General features: G+C 48.3%; 1 protein-coding gene across 2 annotated transcripts in view; it reads left to right on the top strand.

The window, feature by feature from the left end:
* Positions 1–19,478, top strand: part of Plxna4 (plexin A4) — a 452,006-nt gene that overhangs the window by 400,902 nt on the left and 31,626 nt on the right. For both annotated transcript variants that reach the window (XM_021164546.2, XM_029478188.1), the window contains 5 exons: positions 2,523–2,665; positions 9,725–9,993; positions 12,536–12,602; positions 13,363–13,509; positions 16,754–16,913. In XM_021164546.2, coding sequence (XP_021020205.1) covers positions 2,523–2,665; positions 9,725–9,993; positions 12,536–12,602; positions 13,363–13,509; positions 16,754–16,913 — 786 coding nt within the window. The remainder of the gene's footprint in view (positions 1–2,522; positions 2,666–9,724; positions 9,994–12,535; positions 12,603–13,362; positions 13,510–16,753; positions 16,914–19,478) is intronic.

The following is a 19,478-nucleotide window of genomic DNA, read 5'->3' as shown; positions in this document are numbered from 1 at the left end:
AGGCGTGAGGCTTTGAATGTTGGAGGTGCATGGTGACTTCAAGGAAACTGCAGACACATCAATCCTGACTCCCTCCCTCTCCCCCTGGCCAGTGAAGCAGCCCAACCAGGAGAAGGCAACGGAAGGGAGGGGCGCCTGGCTCCCTGGAGAAGGAAGGCTCAGCAGACAGAAAGCCATACAGTCCCACAGGAGACCCTCAGCTAGCTTCTGGCTGGGGACAGTTAAGCTGCTGGGACAGAAGGAGACATCTTACAGCAAAGGACATGCAGGCCTGGTGACAGACTACTTTCCTGGATGCCAAGGCAGCTGCTGCATATTTATGAGGCAGCTTGGGCCCAGGACAAGGTTTATATAGAGAGTTCACTGTCAGCCAGGAAGCTACCCACACCCATACTTAGAAGACATCAGCCCAGACCTGAGCTTTGAGTGTATTGTCACACACATGTGCAAACACACACCTCCACACTGCAACCTCACTGACATGCTTGCACAGTCTTATACAGGCACACACTCACATGTGTGCACCCCACTCCTGCCCAAGTATACCTCTCCACTGACTCATACAAACACAGACACGTGTTCTTTATTCCAGACATGCACAAGCGTGTTGGTCTGTTTATATTATTGTGATCGAATAGTCTACCAGAACCAAATTAAAGGAGTATAAGTTTCCCTTCTCATGGTTTCAGAGGATGCATCCGTCATGGAGTAGGGGAGCATGGTAAAATGCTCAACTGGTAGCTGTCAGAAAGCAAAGAAGAGAAGAAACAGAAAAGATCCAGGCCCTACCTTCCAAACATCAATTCCTTCCCTACAGCAATATCATATTATAAATCCATCAAAGGATGAGTCAACCCATTGATAACTTCTATCTAGTTGTTTCCAAAAATGCTCTTACAGACATACTCAGAGACGTGCTTCACTAATCACTTAGGCACTTCTCAATCCACTCAAGCTAGCAATTAAGATCAACCATCAGTGTAAGTTTGTAAGGCTTTGGTGACAGTGCATACCAAAGAGGCCCCCTGGCTCCTTTTACACACACAGTTGCTCACATGCATTGGAGTGTGTGTAGAAGCAGTAGGACACCTGTCTCAGATGTCCTAACAGGATGTCATAACAAGAACTCCAGCATCCACATAGCAGAACACGTACAGGGTCTAGGTCTGCTTAGCTCCCCATGCTTGCCAGCAAGCCTTGGGGCTCTCCTGCGATGAAGACCCATGAAAACCAACAGATCTCATGTTAGCTCTACCATAGTCATCAGGAAGGACAAGTCAGGATCCTGTGTGTAGTTCAGGGTACTTGTGTCATGTTGACATGTCACTGTATCCCACTGGGCACTGGGCCCACTTTTTGATGTCCCTAGAGTCACTTTGGACCTATGAATCCCTTTTGAAGTACCAACGTTTATCTTCGTCTTAGGTTTAAAAAAAAAAAAAACAAATTGAAAACAAATATTTTTTAGGCAGCAGCCAAGACTTGTTCTTTGTCAGTATGTGCCAATACTTCTGTCAATGTGTGCATGTATGTGCATGCATGTATGCATGCAGAGGTATGTGTGGGCATGCACCTAGGAGAATGCCACAATTTAGCAGGATTGACAGCTGCACCTCTGAGGTGACAAAGGATGCCCTCAGGGGACACAGTGCCCAGAATGGAGTATGACAGCTTTGTCTCTGGGCTGTACTGTGTGCCAGATTTTCCTAGGACCCAGCTGGGTCCTTGTGACTCTATCCATCTGGAGGCCTGAGCTGCCCTTACAGACAGTATCTACATGAAATTAGAATCTACCACCAGATAACACAGTGGTTAGGTAGGAAGGGCAAAAGTACCCCTTCATGTCTATGCAGAAGAAATAGGTTATAATGACAGTCCCTCTGTCCAAGCTTTGTTTGATTTCTGAGAACTATATGACCCAGAATTGGATGTTCAAACCCTTTTTTTACTGGAAGAAATTGTTCTTGACTTTGATAAGGAAAACCAGTTCAAAGTTCTGCACTAGGCATAAGCTCATCTCTCTGTCTTATCCATTCTGTCCTGTCCCTCTATATTTCCTTTCCCAACACGTTTTACAAACCAGAGCCCTTCCTCTTTTGATCCCAATATTATCACAGGTCTGAGGGCATCCTTCCTGTCCTTATTCTGAGGAGTAACACTTAGGCTGGCCCCATCCAGCATCTCACAGGATTCTCAGCTATTGTTCTTCAGGTGCTGTCCATCTTTCACTGGCCTGGATCTTTCCAAGTGGTGTAGGTTAGCTGGCTGGTGAGCACCAGGATGTTCCTGTTTCCATGGCCTCAATGCTAGGATCACAAGTGTGTACCGCCATGCCCAGGGAATGCATACACACACACAGACCTACACACACACTATATGCGTGTGTTTGTGTGTGTGTGTGTGTGTGTGTGTGTGTATGAACTGTAGGGATCAAGCTCAGCTCCTCATTCTTGCAAGTCAAGCATTTACTAACTGAGCTGTCATCCCAGGCTTCTTCCTCACCAGGTTTCTCTTTGTGCCAGCTTTTGCAGAGTTGCAGACAGATATCCATGAGCTTACCAGTGACCTGGATGGAGCTGGGATTCCCTTTCTGGACTACAGAACATATACCATGCGGGTGCTGTTCCCAGGGATTGAAGACCACCCTGTGCTACGGGACCTTGAGGTAAGAATCAGTGCCCACTCCCATATGCTTGTATTACAGTAGGACAGTGTGCTGGTGACCAACATAGCCAGCATCGTGATTCAGAAGTGAAAAAAAAGGGAGGCCATGGGAGATAGCACATCTTGCCTGAGGTCCCCCAGCTTATAAACACCAATGTGGTTATAGGGTCAAGCCACAGAACCTCAGAGTACACATTTCAGTAGCACTTTAGGGGCTCAGGGGTTCCAAGAACACTTACAGGATTGGATGAGTAGAAAGGACCCCCTTCCAAGAAAAACTATACAAGTAGTTTTCTATTGAGTGATAGGACACCATGATCAAGGCAACTTATAGAGGAAAGAGTTTATCGGGTGTTACAGGTTCAGAGGCTGAGTCCATAGCCATCACAGTGAAGAGCATGGCAGCAGGCAGGCAAGCATGGTGCTAGAGCATTGGCTGAGAGTACATCTTGAAGCGACAATTATAAAACAGAGAGCTCTACCTGGGAATGGCACAGGTTTTTGAAACCTTTAAGCCTACCCATGCTGTCACACCTCCCCCAACAAGGCCATATATCTTAATTCTTTCTTAACAGTGCCACCAACTGGTGATCAGGCATCTAAATACATGAGCTTATGGGAGCCCTTCTCATTTAAACTAACCCAGGGTATATACAACCAAACAAAGAGGCCAGATAAATGTGGGCAGTTCATGGATTTAGATTTAATAAGCCACGGAAGAAAGGGTTTTGCTAACAAATCAGTGCTCCTTAAATGTATAAGGGATTTTACCACTTGATGCTTCCTTGGGAAAGACAGGTGACCCATGAGGAAGGGAAGTGGAAATGGGAATGATAAAACCCCACTCTCGTACTGCCATCAGGGACCCCCATCTTCTGAAAACATTATCCCACTTACTATCTAGCACGCTATCTTCCTTATGCAGAAATTCAAATTGCACTCTGTTCTGAAAGGGCTTTGGAATGGCTTATCAAGATAAATACCAAAGAGAGGTGAAAGATGATAAGTGAGGAAAACAGGACAAAAGAAGAATCTTGAGGGCCAATTGTTAGACGTTGACAGCCATTAAAACCCCTACTTAGCTTTAAGTACCTTTCATGCATTCAGCCATCTGTCTTCCCTGGAGCCCTTTGAGTGGGTGAGCCCATTCTACAGATGAGCAAAGTAAAAGGCAGAGGATCCCAGTGAGTGGCTAGGCACACAGCTGATGGCCACAGAGCCAGAAGTAGAACCCAGGTTGTCTGACTTCACGTTTCCCTCTGGCTGCAAGCCTGTGCCCCAGAACTCCTGGTGTCCTTCAGGTCTGCTTATGAGTTAGGAGGAAACAGAGTGTACAAATGCAGCAGTGATGGAAAATAAGATGCAAGTCAGGGGTAGGTACAGTTTACACACAAGGAAAACAGGCCCTCTGCTCAGGGTTGTAGGTAATGATGTCGGAAGAAGTGTCCACATGGGGTCTCTCTGGATGCAGCAGGCTGTGGCAGCACACACCACTCATTCACAATCATACTTATAAGCACCCATGTTTCTCCACACTTGCTTGTTGGATGATGCAGGTGTGTGTGCGTGTGTGTAATTTTGGAATGAGAGAACAGGTATTTCTCTCTTAGAGGAGCTCTCCCTGCCCCTCTGTCTGATAGACACCGTGTAGCTCTTGCAGAGACTACAGGCAATGTCCCCACATTCTCTCTGGCATGAACCTGTGGTCTCTGTCAACGTGTACACCTGTGTGCATGCATGTGTATATTTCTACATGTATCATATATGCATGCATAAAGACACTAGCGATCTCAGAATGCTATCAATTGCCTTGTTTGGAGTCTTCATCTTCCCTCTTCCCCCTTCTACTCTTCTCTGTCTTTCACCTTTCCTCATCATCAGTTTAGTTAGCACCCAGACACCAGACTACTGAAGACATAAAAGAGCATGTAGGTCCCTAGTTCAGAGAAGTCGTGTGGTGAGCAGATAGGTAGGTCACTGTCTATGTGCACGAGTGTGTTACTCATGTATAGGCTGTGCGGTTCACTTTGTGGTCTGACTTCCTACCAGGCAGAGACTCTGGCATAGAGTATCATTGTAGGAAACATCTGAGTAAAGGACTGTCTGTCTGTCTGCCTGTCTGTACTAGAGGAGGAAACAGTACTACTAGCAAGGGGAGTGATGTTCTGTCTGGAGGCACCAGAGGGAATAAGCTAAGAATTCAACCAGGATAGGTATATAGAGTTATTTTTCTAGTTATTCTATTTCCCAGTTAGTATATTTCCTAGAAAATAACTTTATATACCTAGTTATTTCGCTAGTTCAGAATCCCAACTCTCCATGAAGATGGAACTCTTCAATGCGGTTTTCTAAACCCATGTCAAACTAGGGCCTAGAAATCAACATTACCATCCCTACATTAGCCTGAGTCTGTGGACCTTATGTGGTCTCATGTAAACTATTATTTGGTTGGTTTCCAACCAATTTTTGCTGTGGAAAGTTTCTCCTTGGTGTTCTGAGGGTAAAGGACCGCCCCCATTGTTAAAAGGCGTGTTTTCCAACCTTTCAGCTGCCTGGGATGCATGCACACAGTGGAAAGTATGAAGCGAGAGGGTCACCCTGCTTTGGTTCATTGGAGTCCACATGAGGCAAGTGGAGGCATTTGAGGAAGAGACTTTCCTGGCCCTAACCACATGCTAGTGCTTTAAAAACACAGAGAACGCCAGTCACACACTCCTGGTCTTAACCCATCACTGGCTCCTAAATTCTAACCTATTGGGTTACAATTAAATTTTACTATCCAGTTTTATATGCACAGAATTCAACTAAAGTGGAGAACCATCTGGATAATAAAGAATATTTGGTTTCAGAATAACTTTGACCAGGGTCAGGAGAGGGTGGCAGAGTATGCAAGGGTGTTTCTGGATACACTTCTCCAAGATACTTCGCCTCCATCTCTACTCCCTATTGAATGGAAAGAGAGAAAGTGTCTACTGCCAGCACCAGTACAGACAGTGAAGTGTGTTAGATATCTAGAAACTCCTAGTGAACAGAGACAGACAGAAAAAACCACCACCACAACAACCCTGCAGTCCAGAGATATGAAGAGGCAGGTAATAAAACCACTGCTGATTCTGTGCACATAGCATATGCCAATTACTTCACTACATTATCTTATTTAATGTTCATAAAGCATTATGAGACAGACCCTCATACTCTCATTTTATAAATAAAACAATAGACTCTGGAGGGGTTGGAGTTCTCTTCCACACCCAGTTACCATGTTCTCTGATTCCAGAGCCCAGGTTGCTGACCACGGTACCTTTCCGGCAGGAGGGCAGCCAAAAATGTCTCACCCTGGGCCCTGGCCAGGTACTTGTTGGTCACAGGTATATGAATTTTTTAAGGTGCAAGAGCAGCTGACACAGTAAGTTCATAATGGGTCTTCATGGCATAGGGTGACACATAGCTGGCACAGTGACCTCTCTAATTGCTGAACTGTCAATGGCCACCCTTCCCTTTGACAGACAGTCTGGGAATATGAGTGACTGTGCAGAGAGAAGCCTGAGTTGGCTTCAGACAGCTTGAGTCCAGGAATGGGGTAGACATGGTGGAAGATGGTGGGGGTGGGGCTTGAAAATGGAGCACTACCCTTTAGCAGTAAGGTGGCCTGGGGACATGTGTGGTCATTTCTCTAAGGACCTAAAGGTGTGAGATCATTAGAAGACTCCATAGAAAGCGTGCACATAACGTGCACCGTACACAGCACCCAGGAAACAGCATTATCGGTTACCTTTAGTTCAAGTAGCAGAGGAATCGTTCTGAGAAGAGATGGAAGGGGCAGAAATAAAGTATCACCTTGTGTGTGAGCGGGTGGTAACAAGAGTGGAAAGGAAGTCAGGAAGAAACAGGCAGGCAGTAGATTAATGCCTGAGCTGTGGCAGAGGGAGGCTACCATGTATTCCTTGCCAGTACTACATCAGCTCTCAAGGGATTGGGGAACCAAAGGAGCCAGGTGTAAGGTAAGCCAAGGCTGGGCCCTCTTGAGACAATGAGGAACTAAGGGAATGGGGTTATGATGAGGGTCAAGTGAGGGCCAGGTTGTCTGGCTGGTACATAATGTATCCTCTTGGTTCTGTCATTCTCCTGTCTCTGTCTGAGAATTGTCTTCCCTAGTACTAATAGTGCAGCCAGAGGAATGGCAAAGGACTTGCTTTGGGTGCAGACAGGCTTCCTCTCAGATTTCAGAATCTCCTGCCACCAGGAAAGTTTGCACAAGACTTCTGCCATTCAGAGGAGATGGAGGCCCAGTTGCCCTCTGTAGAGGAACCAAGGACTTGGGCTTGGCTTCTAGCTGACAGCAGCCTGCTGCCCATGCCTCTGCCTGAATCCAGAACACAGGGGTCATGGGAAGAATGTCTATTTCTGCTATCGTCTGTGACCTGGGGCCAACAGGCCATCTCTGTCTGCCTTTCTCAGTCCTTGCCAGTTGAAACATGGGGGACAGCAGAATAAAATAGCTGCTCTTTGTGACTCAGCCATACATGGTACTCAGTTCAACAGGCCTCTCATGAGTTGTCTGAGCCCATGTAATGGCCCCTGGCTAGGGTATGTCTGGGCCCATGGTCTAGCTTGGAGGAGCCTGAAGAGACTCTTGTCCTCATGTGGTCCCAGAAGTACTAACAGATCCTGCACCCTAGAGTTCTGTGTGGACAAAATGAGTGAATATAGATAAAACAGTCCAAACAGGACTTGGCAAAGAGGAAAGTCCATATACATATTAGCTCTTCCAGCAACTGGACTTTTCTGGTGAAAAAATTGACAACTAGTGAGTGGCCAGGATTGAATCCAACCCAGGCTTGACCAACTAAAACCATGTTCTTCACTGTGACATACATGGCAGTCCTTCTCAAAGACCTGGGAGGCTGGGACATAGCTTTTAGGTTGCCTCCTTGGCACCTCTGTTAGTTGTCTCTCCTCCCTCAGCATACCCCCCAGGACTGAGCTCAAGGGGACAAGCACTTCTCAGCATTCCACAAAGGCTCCCTATGAGGTCTGTCTTAGTCAGTGTTTCTATTCCTGCCCAAACATCATGACCAAGAAGCAAGTTGGGGAGGAAAGGGTTTATTCAGCTTATTTATTCAGGTTTATTGCTGTTCATCACTGAAAGAAGTCAGGACTGGAACTCAAGCAGGTCAGGGAGCAGGAGCTGATGCAGAGGCCATGGAGTGGTGTCTTTTACTGGCCTGCTTCCCCTGGCTTGCTCAGCCTACTCTCTTATAGAACCCAAGACTACCAGCCCAGGGATGGTCCCACCCACAAGGGGCCTTTCCCCCTTGATCACTAATTGAGAAAATGCCTTACAGTTGGATCTCATGGAGGCATTTCCTCAACTGAAGCCCCTTTCTCTGTGATAACTCCAGCTGTGTCAAGTTGACACAAAAATAGCCAGTACAAGGTCCAAGCCTGTGGCAGCATTCCCAAGAGCAGTTTTTTTGTTTTTTTGGGTTTTTTTTTTTTTGGTTTTTTTTTTTTTTAGAAGCAAACACACCGAGCAGTGCTCACGCATCACTGCTCAGCACCATGACTGACAGGTTCCCAAGACAGCTGACTTGTCCCACTCATCAGCCACTGTTCAGATCAAAAGGCAGAGCAGTACCAGCTCTCTAGGTGTCCTGTGTCCCCCTCCCAATTGCCCAAGAAAACCACTTTCTGACTACCATTGAGTTATCATACCTGTCCCAGTCAGTGTTTAAATGGTGCTGTATGAAGAGTGAGCCTGCTCTAGTGTCTGTCTTCTACATTCAGCATTTATCACTTTGCTATGGCTAGTAGTAGGTCATTCATTATCAGGACAATGGAGCATCCATCCTTTCCATTGCTGCTAAGCATCTGGGAGACACCAGCCTGTGGTTCCTCTGAACAGAGAGCCCTTTCTGGACATCTCCGTCCTCCATGCTTAGCTAAGTGGCTGCCATATGGCTTTCAAGCTGATTGTACTCTTTCCTCAAAAAACTTAACCTGAAGAGAGGAAGGTTAAGTCCCTCCTCCCCTGGACTAAGAACAGCATGGTGCTCCTTAGAGACCACCTCTCCCTTTCCTAAAGTAGGTCAGTTGGGGTCCCTAAGAGATAAATGAACTTGCGCAAGCTTACAATGTGTGGAGGTGACAGAGTTCAGGGGAAATCCAGTCCTCTTGATTGTTTGACCATACATAGAACCTTTGGAGTCGGAGGAGGAAGGTGGATGTTAGGTTAGCCGGGAGCCCTGGCCTGGTAATTCCTCAGGCAGGACACAAACCACAGCAGTTCTGGCCCCTCAAAGCTCCAGAGAATTAAAAGGTGCACTGGGATGCAGGCCTGCGTTAGTTCTGCATCATCATCAGGAAAGAGCTCAGCCTCTAGAGTCTAAAACTGGGGGGATTCAAATTTTATTGCTACTTCTTGTGAACTTCGGCTAATTCTCCTGGTCTTAGCGACTGTGTCTCAAAACTGCAGGTACTTAACTACTTTGCAAGCTGTGATGGAGGGTGTCTTAGTCAGGGTTTCTATTCCTGCACAAACATCATGACCAAGAAGCAAGTTGGGGAGGAAAGGGTTTATTCAGCTTACTCTTCCACATTGCTGTTCATCACCAAGGAGGTCAGGACTGGAACTCAAACAGGTCAGGAAGCAGGAGCTGATGCAGAGGCCATGGAGAGATGTTCTTTACTGGCTTGCTTCCCCTGGCTTGCTCAGCCTGCTCTCTTATAGAACCAAGACTACCAGCCCAGGGATAGCATCACCCACAATAGGCCCTCCCCTCTTGATCACTAATTGAGAAAATGCCTTACAGCTGGATCTCATGGAGGCATTTCCCCAACTGAAGCTCCTTTCTCTATGATAACCCAGCCCGTGCCAAGTTGACACATAAAACCAGCCAGTATAGAGGGTAAACAGATACTAGGCCCCATCATGCATGACAACTGAGAAGGACTTTGTTGTGTTAGCCAGATCAACTGTGTGCACAATAGAGGGGCCTGTTCTGCGGGCAGTCAGTGGGGCAGCGAGAAGCTCATGTTAAGATCCCGAATCTCCCCGCAGGTCCCAGGCTACCGGCAGGAGCGTGTGGAGAAAGGACTGAAGCTCTTTGCCCAGCTCATCAACAACAAGGTGTTCCTGCTCTCTTTCATCCGCACTCTGGAGTCTCAGCGCAGTTTTTCCATGCGCGACCGAGGTAATGTGGCCTCCCTCATCATGACGGTACTTCAGAGCAAGCTAGAGTATGCCACTGACGTGCTGAAGCAGCTACTGGCTGACCTCATTGATAAGAACCTGGAGAGCAAGAACCACCCCAAGCTGCTGCTCAGAAGGTGAGAAAGGCCTACGGTGGCCAGCTGGGGTCAGAGTATCCCCTGCCCCAGCCCAATCCTAATGTACGGCTCATGGAAGCCCTTGGCTTCACCAGGCAGGCTGCAGAGGGATCAGCTATGTTTCCTAAGGGTGATGCACTGAGCTGTGAGAGGCCAGTCCCACATGTTACCTGGGTGTCCACAGCCCAGTTCATCCTGTACCTGCTTTCCATTATATTCCTGACCTTCAGGATTGTACCATTTTCTCCTGTCATTCTGTGTCAGTGATCAGTTAGGCCATGGCCTGGCCTCACCTAGGCCAGGACTAGAAGTAGAACAAGACCACAAGCTGCCCGTGAGCCCGTAACAAGAGCAGAATAGAAGCATATAGACAGAAAGCTATGTAGGCCTCTCCCAGACCTGATGGGAACCTACATTTTAATAGGGAATTAAGTAAGTTGGCCATGGTTTCCCATTTGAGAAACAGGAAGTGAAAGTCTTAGGACAATTGACTCAGTGCAGCCCAGCAAACAGGTCCTGACCCCTGCTATAGGCACAGGACTTACTGCTGGACAGTCAGATGCTGTTAGGTGTCCTTATGCCTGTGGCCAGTCTCCTGACACAAGCAAGTCGGAGTAGGAGTGGTTTCTTTCGGCTCATGGTTTGAGGAAATACAGGCCATCATGGTGAGCAAGGGATTGGCAGCTTTGTGTCCAGTGGCTTGCTTCCTCCTGCCAGGCCCCATCTCTTAAAGGCTCCATGATTGTCCAAAGCACTGTTACCACCATCTGGGGACCCAACGTTCAAACCTGTGAACCTGTAGAAAATATCTCCTTTGAACCATAACACATGTTCCTACCACATGTTTTAAAAGCTCACAAGGTTAGGCAAGTGTCAGCCCTGTCTACCCTGGGACTTTGACTTGGTTAGAAACGGCAGGTACTCCATTCTCGGCTTGCTCCCCTTGAACGATGAGCATATGGCTTCTTAGTTGTTAACCCAATGTCCAGCCCTGTGGTACATCTGCAGGTAGAAAACACCATGAAAAACGCCTGTCCCCAGCTTTCTGCTCAGACCACCCCATCCCACCTGACCTCTGCCCTGTGGTTTCCATGTCAGACTCCAGGCCTCTCAGGATTGCTCTCCGGTGACTGGCAGCTAGATAGACTTAGTTTTCCCGAACAGTTTGCTCTGGGCTTTCTCTGGTGGGGAGGGAGGGTGCTTGTGCACACAGCTGCAAAAGGCTGCAGTGCAGAGGAGAATCCCACAGCTCTGCCAGCGGCAAGGTAGATAATTTTGATTTTTGTTTTACTTTCGCTGTGTAGCCACCCACTGGCATAATTCTAGGGTTGCCGCTGCTTGCTAGCACTCCCACGGACAACTTCCTGGTGTGGTCTCATGGTCTTACTCTGGGGCTCTGTCTTCTCTCCTTATTTTCTGCTTGTGCTCCCGGATGCTCCTGCACTGTTGTCCCCCCCCCCCCCCCGGCCCCGCCACTTCCTTCTTTTCTTCTTGCCACTGGCTGCCCCCCAACCTCCAACATTCTTCCTTCTTTCCCTTCCCTGGCTTCACTGCCAACCAGCAGCTGTCTAGACACCTGGAGATTTCAGTTACCAGCGTTTTCTAACAACTGTGTATTTAAATCCACCAAACCTATCGGGATGGTTTGTCTCTGGAGCTGGCCATGTTCTCAACCCAAGTTTCAACCTAGGCTGTCCGGTTGCTACTGTCCACATGTAGCTACTGGGCACTTGAAATACGGCCAGTGTGCATCCCAAATCAACATTGCCACCACAGCATCTACTTTTACAAAGAAAACAGTAAGAAGGCTTGCATCGTGACATGTTAGACTCAAATAAGTATTGCCTGTTGTTGCAAAGGCCTTTGAGGTAGGACAATGCTATGGCCCTCCTCTGTGTGGCTGCCAATGCTGTGGGACTAAATAAGGCAGCAGGCTTTATATGGAATACTTGGTCTCTCTATCGTAATTGACTTCCTATGTCCCGCTACAGATTCCTCTTTCCTTCCTATGTCCCGCCTAATTGGTACCCCCTTGTTTCCTGTTCTATTTCTTCTTTCTTTCTTATCAATAGGGATGTGCCCGTCAATGCATTATCAAGTTTTTCTAAGGCTGTTCCATCCAATAGGAAAACTTCTACCACATATAATGACTCAAATCTAAATTCACTAAATAAAGTGTATAAACATCAGCTCCTCAGACCCACTGGCCACATTTCAAGTGTTCAGTAGCCATGTGTGGCAAGTAACAACTGGACAGCATAGGTGAGGACCTTTGCCATCACTGTGAAGTGGTATAGGATGGTACAAGGAAGACCCCCACATAGGCCATATGCATGCCCAGATGCCAAGATCCAGATTCCCAGACAGAGCTCTGTTCTCAGCCCCAGAGCCTGGCAAGCTACAAGACTCTGCGGTGTGTTAGGTTACCAGACACTGAAGTCTGTAAGATGCTGGCAGGTTCTCCCCCATTCTACCCAGCCCATGGGCTCTAACCAATCACCTCTTGTCTTCTTTCTCCCATCCTCTCTATGACTGATACCAGGACGGAGTCGGTGGCCGAGAAGATGTTGACTAATTGGTTCACTTTCCTCCTCTACAAGTTCCTCAAGGTAGGATGGGATGAGGACCAATTTCCAGCCCTTCTTCCTCTCCTATGTGTAAGCCTTTACCTCCTGAGCCTGCCCCACTTTACAACTACTGTGTCCATTCGTTTGGAGCCTGATGCATCCAATCCACAAGAAATGAAGTTCTTTATTGTCAGGGAACTGAATTGAAGAGCACTCACTGTCTGGTCCTAACTTCAAAAACAACACCGTCTGTGGTTAGTTCTTCCCACGTGAGGAGCAGATGTACCACTGAGACAGTTCCATTTGGTCCAAAAGCTAATTCCCTATTTTTAGCTGAGCACAAGTTACCTGTAAGTTCCTGGTGTCCTCTTCCTTCCCAACATCCTCTTCTTCCTCCTAGTGCCAGATTTATGGAAGCTGATTAAGGATCCTAGAGCAGGCACATAAGGCATGATGCTGCAGATAAGCCAAAGATGTGCCTAGGAGGTGGAAGAGCAGAGCCGCTGGGCTTTCAGTCATGAGCTTCAGTGGATCAGCCTCTGCTGATGTGGTGGGGTGGGAGAAAGAGCAGAAAGGAGGGGAGGAGGGGAGAAAGAAAGGACAGGCTCTGAACAGGTGGCAAGAAGGAGCAGGACCACCTGGGTCTACAGAGACAGGGCCCATGCAAGTCTGAAGAGTACAGAAGGGGTAATGGGAAAAGGCAGCCCAGAAGCAGGCAGGACCAGGAAAGCCAGAACAGTGGGTTGTGCCCTGCATCTCTTTGCTCCCTGAGCTCTAAGCATGGGATTCTTCTCTCATGCAGGAGTGTGCTGGGGAGCCCCTCTTCTCCCTGTTCTGTGCCATCAAGCAGCAGATGGAGAAGGGCCCCATTGATGCTATCACCGGAGAGGCCCGCTACTCACTAAGTGAGGACAAACTCATCCGACAGCAGATTGAATATAAAACCTTGGTGAGTACTGTCAGTGCTCCCCTTAGCTCTGGTAGGTCAGCTCTCAAACCACATCTCCAACTTTATCTGCTGTAGGGCCCAGGCAGCGGCTCCCCTGTGTGTGCCCACCTCTGTTTCCAGTGGCCCATGCACCAGGGTATCCCAGTGGCTCAGCTATAGCTCAGTGACTCTTCAGCTGGTGCATGGGTGTGGTTCAAGTCAGGTGCTGAATTGAATAGTCAGGGCCCAGTAGAGATGCAGGCGGAGGTCATGCTGTTAGGGACAGATGCTTACACAGACATGTTCAGATCCTATGGCCAGGTAAGGAGATGATCCCCTCAGAACAAAGCTGTTTCCGCTAGCTGGGAGTCCATTCTGGTTTTTCCATTCCCATCTTTCTAAGGGGCCGAGAATCCCAACAGATTGACTACTGGAGAACCCAAAGGTATAGCCTCTTAGGCCTCTGGTCCCTCTCATTTTCTAGGTCATAGGAGAAAGTCACAGACTACAATAAAAATGGCAAAGATGGAAGACACCCTGCCAGAAATAGAGGCTTGAATGGATTTCTTAGTGAAAGAGAAATACATTTAAATGTTTCTGGTTCCACCCTCCGCTGTCCCCTTGCAACACAATCAGTTATAATCACCATCATACTCTGTCCCCAAATTGCAGCAGCCTTTGTTCCTCAAGCCAAAAGATTATGTCCAGCTAGTGTCAGGTGACAGAGTTATAGAGCATGTAAAGAATTCAGTGGACTTTGGCTGACCACTCATTCAGTTGGAAACATCAGGAATGGGAGAGAGATGGGAGATGATTTTGTTTAAGGATGGCAGGATGGTAGGTAAGGGTGTACCTACATGTGAAGGACTCCATCCAGTGAGGATGCAGGAAGACAGTCCTGTACCAGGACAGACAGATCAACGGAGACTCCCACTGAGCAAATCAATGCAGAAGTGGGAGCTGTGGGAGTGTGCAGTAACTGGAGGAACCCCAGGAGCTCTGAGTTTGCTGGCAGTGACCTTGTCCTGCTGGAACTTGAGTTAGCACAACCACGGGAGTGCTCCAGGACCACATTACCAGGGAGCCTGCTGGAGTGTTAGACACTCATCCGGTTATCTGCCAGGGAGCTTGCCAGAAGACTGGATGCCTGCTAGGTTACCTGCTTGAGTGCTAGACACCTGAGAACTTACTATAGAATATAAGATACATACCTGGTTATCTGCCAGAGTATTAGATGTGTGTCCCCCGGGAGCCCAGTAGCTATTTCCATGTCCCCCACTCCTCCAGGAGCCTCCTAGAGTGCTACACTCCTCCCCAGGAACCTAGCAGAATGTTAAATGTTCCCCGAAAGACCACCAGATGGCTAGAACCTCTCTAGGAATCTTCAGAGCAAGCACCAGGTGAGCGATTCTGAAGGGCCAGGGGTAGAAGACGCGTTTCTGAGCCTGGGATCCTATCCTTCCTGAGCAAATGCTTTTTCTCTCAAAGATCAGTCCCGGCCTGAAAACATGCAAAGACAGTTCACCCTTAAGTATCAGTCTCTGCTCCATGACCCTTCCTGGCAAAGAGTTCAGACAAGGCCATTTTGCTGCCCAGAGGAGGCTGAACTGCCCATCAATGGCCTGGCAAAAGGACAACACGGTGGCCAGGCCAGGAGGGAGGGATGTGGAAGGTTCTTAGAAGGAGAGAGGGATTGGCTGACCCTCATAGGCATTTAGCTCAGAGGCCCAGCCTCCCATATTTTCAGTTCAGGACATTTTGAAGGTGAGAGTGTGATTTTTTTTTAAATAGATTCAGGCTTGTTTTTTTTTTTTTTTTTTTTCATTCCTCTTAATGGAATAAGCATGTTCCCCATTTGTGCTCATAGCAGTCTAGCTGCTAATGAGAGGCAGGAGTCCAGGGCCAGGGTTCTGATTACCACCACATGGAGCAGGAGGAGGGCTGGTGTCTGGTTCTGCAAGCCAGATGGGGCTATTGGGAAATGGTTACTGGGAGGGGCCTGGGGGGTTAAGTTCCAAGAAGGAAGGGGACAAAGCACACTCAGGCTCTATGGAAAGAGAAGTAGTTGGGAACCCTGAACAGCAGGACTTCTGTCCTCAACTCCCCCAGTATCCAGACCTCTCTGCCTGGCTCTTACACACCACTGGTCATTCCTGTACCCCATAGTTCTCTTCCTGTTCTACTGGGGTCCACCCAGGGGACCCTCAAAACATCAGCAATATAGAAAGAACACACCATAAGGATGGCTAGTGGACAGCTTCGAACTTCTTAAGGAAGCAAGCAGCTGGCCAAGCGGTTTAATTGGCATGCCTTTTTCTGAATGAGTAGAGGCTCTGCACCAGCAGTGGCCTCATCCCCTGACCAGGGCTTCAAGTTCACAGCCAGGGAGGCTACTTAGAGGGCCTGAAACTGTGTGTGTGTGTGTGTGTGTGTGTGTGTGTGTGTGTGTGTGTTTTAAAGCACCTTTTTATACTTAACGAATACATTAAGTTCTAATAGATCCAGCAGCCTTCAATCATCCTGAAACACTTCCCAAACCAAAGCTATTAAATATTTTAAAACAGGAGCTCAGTTTCTCATTAGTATTGAGCATGTGTGTGAGGGTATGTTAGAGAGAGAGAGAGAGACAGAGAGACAGAGACAGAGAGACAGAGACAGAGAGAGACAGAAAGACAGAGAGAGACAGAAAGACAGAGAGAGACAGAGAGACACAGACAGACAGAGAGAGACATAGACAGACAGAGACAGAGAGAGAGACAGACAGAGAGAGAGAGAGAGAGAGAGAGAGAGAGAGAGAGAGAAAGAGAGAAGAGAGAGAGATGATTGTATATTAGAGGAACAATAAAGGGTAACACACAGAGATGGTGTTGGTGTTAGTAAGGGTCTCAGTGTGTTGATGGGTGTCCCCCTGCACACAGGTGTACACGTGAGACTGCGCATGTGTGCATGCTTCTGTTGTTCTGTTATAGACCCTTCCTCCTCCCGTCATGGCATGGTGTCATTCTTTATAGAATACTGTTCCCTTTGAGAAATCTGAGTATCTGACCGAGTAGTGTACAGTTGTAATTAAGTGTGCAGTTTATAATCCTGCAGTGATGTTGAGGACATGGTATCATCCGGTCTCTCTGGACAGGATGGAACTGCCCTGACCCTTCTATACCCCATCATGGAGAGAAGTCATTCATGAAGAATCTCAGGGTACTTTTGGGATCTGGGAGCCCTTCCTATTGTCCTCATTCATGTGACCTCTCCCTGCCACCCTCAGGTCCTGAGCTGTGTCAGTCCAGATAATGTTAACAGCCCAGAGGTCCCAGTGAAGATCCTCAACTGTGACACCATCACTCAGGTTAAAGAGAAGATCCTAGATGCCATCTTCAAGAATGTCCCATGCTCCCACCGGCCCAAAGCTGCAGACATGGATCTAGGTAAGAGAGCTGCTTTCCAGGGCTATCCCCAAGGCTGATGTTGTCAGCTCCTTCCTTTATTGGTCAACAATGTATAGATCTGAACTTCAGGGAGCATAGCAGGAGCTTTAGATGGAGGCAGGCAGGCTGGATTTGCCTTTACAGTCTCCTTGGAATTGGTGGGAGCAGGTTCTGTGAGCCTCAAACAAGAGAGGGGCCAAAGGTCATTAGGCCCCCTGTTGGTGAACCCTCCTGGCAGGGAATGCCTCTGCTCTGCGGTGCTCTGAGTGGCTGAGGGCTGGGATTGCAGGTGTCATATCTGAATGCAGGGATATAAGGGCAAAGCTACTCTTCCAAATCCCTGTGGTCAAGTTCTCGACCCTGCCTTTGGTCCCTCCAGGCTCTCCCTCCCTTCTGTGCTGTGCCTATAATTTTTGCTGAACACTCAGGGCTCAAGGGATCTGGGTCAGCCACGGAGGATGGAGAAAGAGAACAGAGAAAAATGAGATCTGACGGATGGCCTGCTGTGGAGCAGGATGAGACTGTTTGAGGGTGCTGTACAGAGGGGAGCCTGGCCTGTATAAACAAGGGCATGCCACCCAGAGGTTGTCCTTTGCCTGAATGCTCGGTAGAATGTCCTCTGGAGGAGGCTCTGAAGAGGCCAGGATGGAAAAGGGCAACACCAGCCCTTTTCCCTTTTGTTTGTGGCATCTGGCTCTGAGGCCTGGTGTCCCTACATCCTTGCTGTGTGACCTTGTCCAAATTACTTAAACTATCTGTTCCTTCCTTTCTTTGCCTACGAGGTAGAGATGATAACAGCAACTGTTGCTCAGTAAGTGTTCAGCAGGAGTAATGTAGTGAAAGCTTTTCATGTGGTGTACCTGGACCCTGGGAGAGGGAACGTGCTGCTGTAGATGTTTGTGAATTCTGGGTACAAGGAGGGTTGTTGACTCCTAGCAACACAAGGGCAGGGTGAAAGACCCCCAGAAGCCCTACATATCCATCTGCCCTCTAAGTTGGCTTCCGCTAAGCTGAATAGGACAGATGGGCTTCTATGATTTTGCACAAATCCAGGATGACTTTCACCCTCACCTCCCCGCCCCCCCCCCCCGACTTCCAGCCACGTTCTGATGCCTAAAGATCCCAAGCCTCGGGAAGTTCCGTTAGCTCTTTAAATGTCTAATATCCCCTCTAAACCCTGTCTCCTCCCACTAGGCTTAAGACTAGATGTGAACAGGAGCCTATGCACCTCTTCTTGCAGTAGTGTCTCTAAGTGTCTTGTTCTTAGGGCGCAAAGGAGGCTTTGCAGCAAGGAACATGGGTGTATCCCATGCATGTATCCCAGAGCACTAGTCCCTAGAACTCGGGTATATGACTATGTATATTTAACTTATATCTGCTGCCTTGAGGAGCCCCATAGACTAATGGAACAAAGGCCCCCATTTGAGCTAGAGGGGAATGAAATGGAAAGTCTCTAGTGCTAATCTCTCTCAGACCATTCCAGAGGCCTCTCTAATGACTGAGTGGGAGAACCAGGAAGTGCCTACATTTCTTTTCTTTATCTATGGGCCCAGGATGGGGCTACCCCTCAGCTCCTCAGCACTAATATCTGTGAAGAGAGTTGATGCCTGGGGAAAGGTGATGGAGAGGAGGGGTGCTGGGAGATAAAAGGAGTCCTGAACGTACCCTGTGCTCGGGAACACGGTGGCTTCCTAAGGAGGCAAGCAGTAGCCAACTTCACTTGAAGAGCAGCTCAGTGGCTACTAGGGAGTGGCTTCTCTGATGATACAGTAGGAGCCGGAGGGTGGCTGTGTGAGCATCAGGCCTGATGGAGTTAAGGATGGGACCAGTGTTATACATCAGACTCCAAGCAGAGGAACTGTGTCCCTTCCTGCACCTGCTGGCTATCCTGGAGAGATTGGGTTGAGTCAATGGTTGCTGCTTATGACTGATCTTCCCTTCCTAGGAACCTCCCACCCTGTAGGTGGGAGAGGAAAGAAAACACTTGCTAGTTTTAGAGAATTTCTTCCCTCAGAGATCAGAGGATGCAAACCCATCAAATATGTCTTCAGTGAAGAAAGAGTGTCTCTTGTGGCATGTCTCACAACCACAGACAGGACCCATCTTGAATGGAGGCTACAGTGTCTAAAGAAGTCATTTTCTTCTATCCTTTAGGAGAGAAGGGAGCCTGAGAGATGCTAAATCCCAGGGCCCACTGGAAGGTGGTTGTACTCTCAACCAGCAGACTACAGAGGCCCGAGAAAGTCCATTTCGCTCCACGCAAGTGGGTCTCTTGTACTTCAGTACACCCTGTGGACGCTCATGTCTGGGTGCCCAGGGCAGAGTTTCTCTCCCAATTTGGTGTTCTTGAGGCTGCCCCAAAGGAACAACATCACTCTGTAGCAAGGAAGTTATAGTGGGGATCCATAAACCAGTGTAAACTCAGGACTCACAATCTCAGCAGTGTGAACCCAAGATGTGTCCCAGGAGAGGGAGTGTCCTGCTGTGTCTTCCTAAGGGCCTCCATGCTCAGCTCCACTATATCTCTTATCCCAAGGTTCCCTCCCTCCCTCCCTCCCTCCCTCC

The sequence above is a fragment of the Mus caroli genome, chromosome 6 (assembly GCF_900094665.2).
Source record: "Mus caroli chromosome 6, CAROLI_EIJ_v1.1, whole genome shotgun sequence".
Lineage (NCBI taxonomy): Eukaryota > Metazoa > Chordata > Mammalia > Rodentia > Muridae > Mus > Mus caroli.
This window is presented reverse-complemented; position numbering and strand designations above follow the sequence as displayed.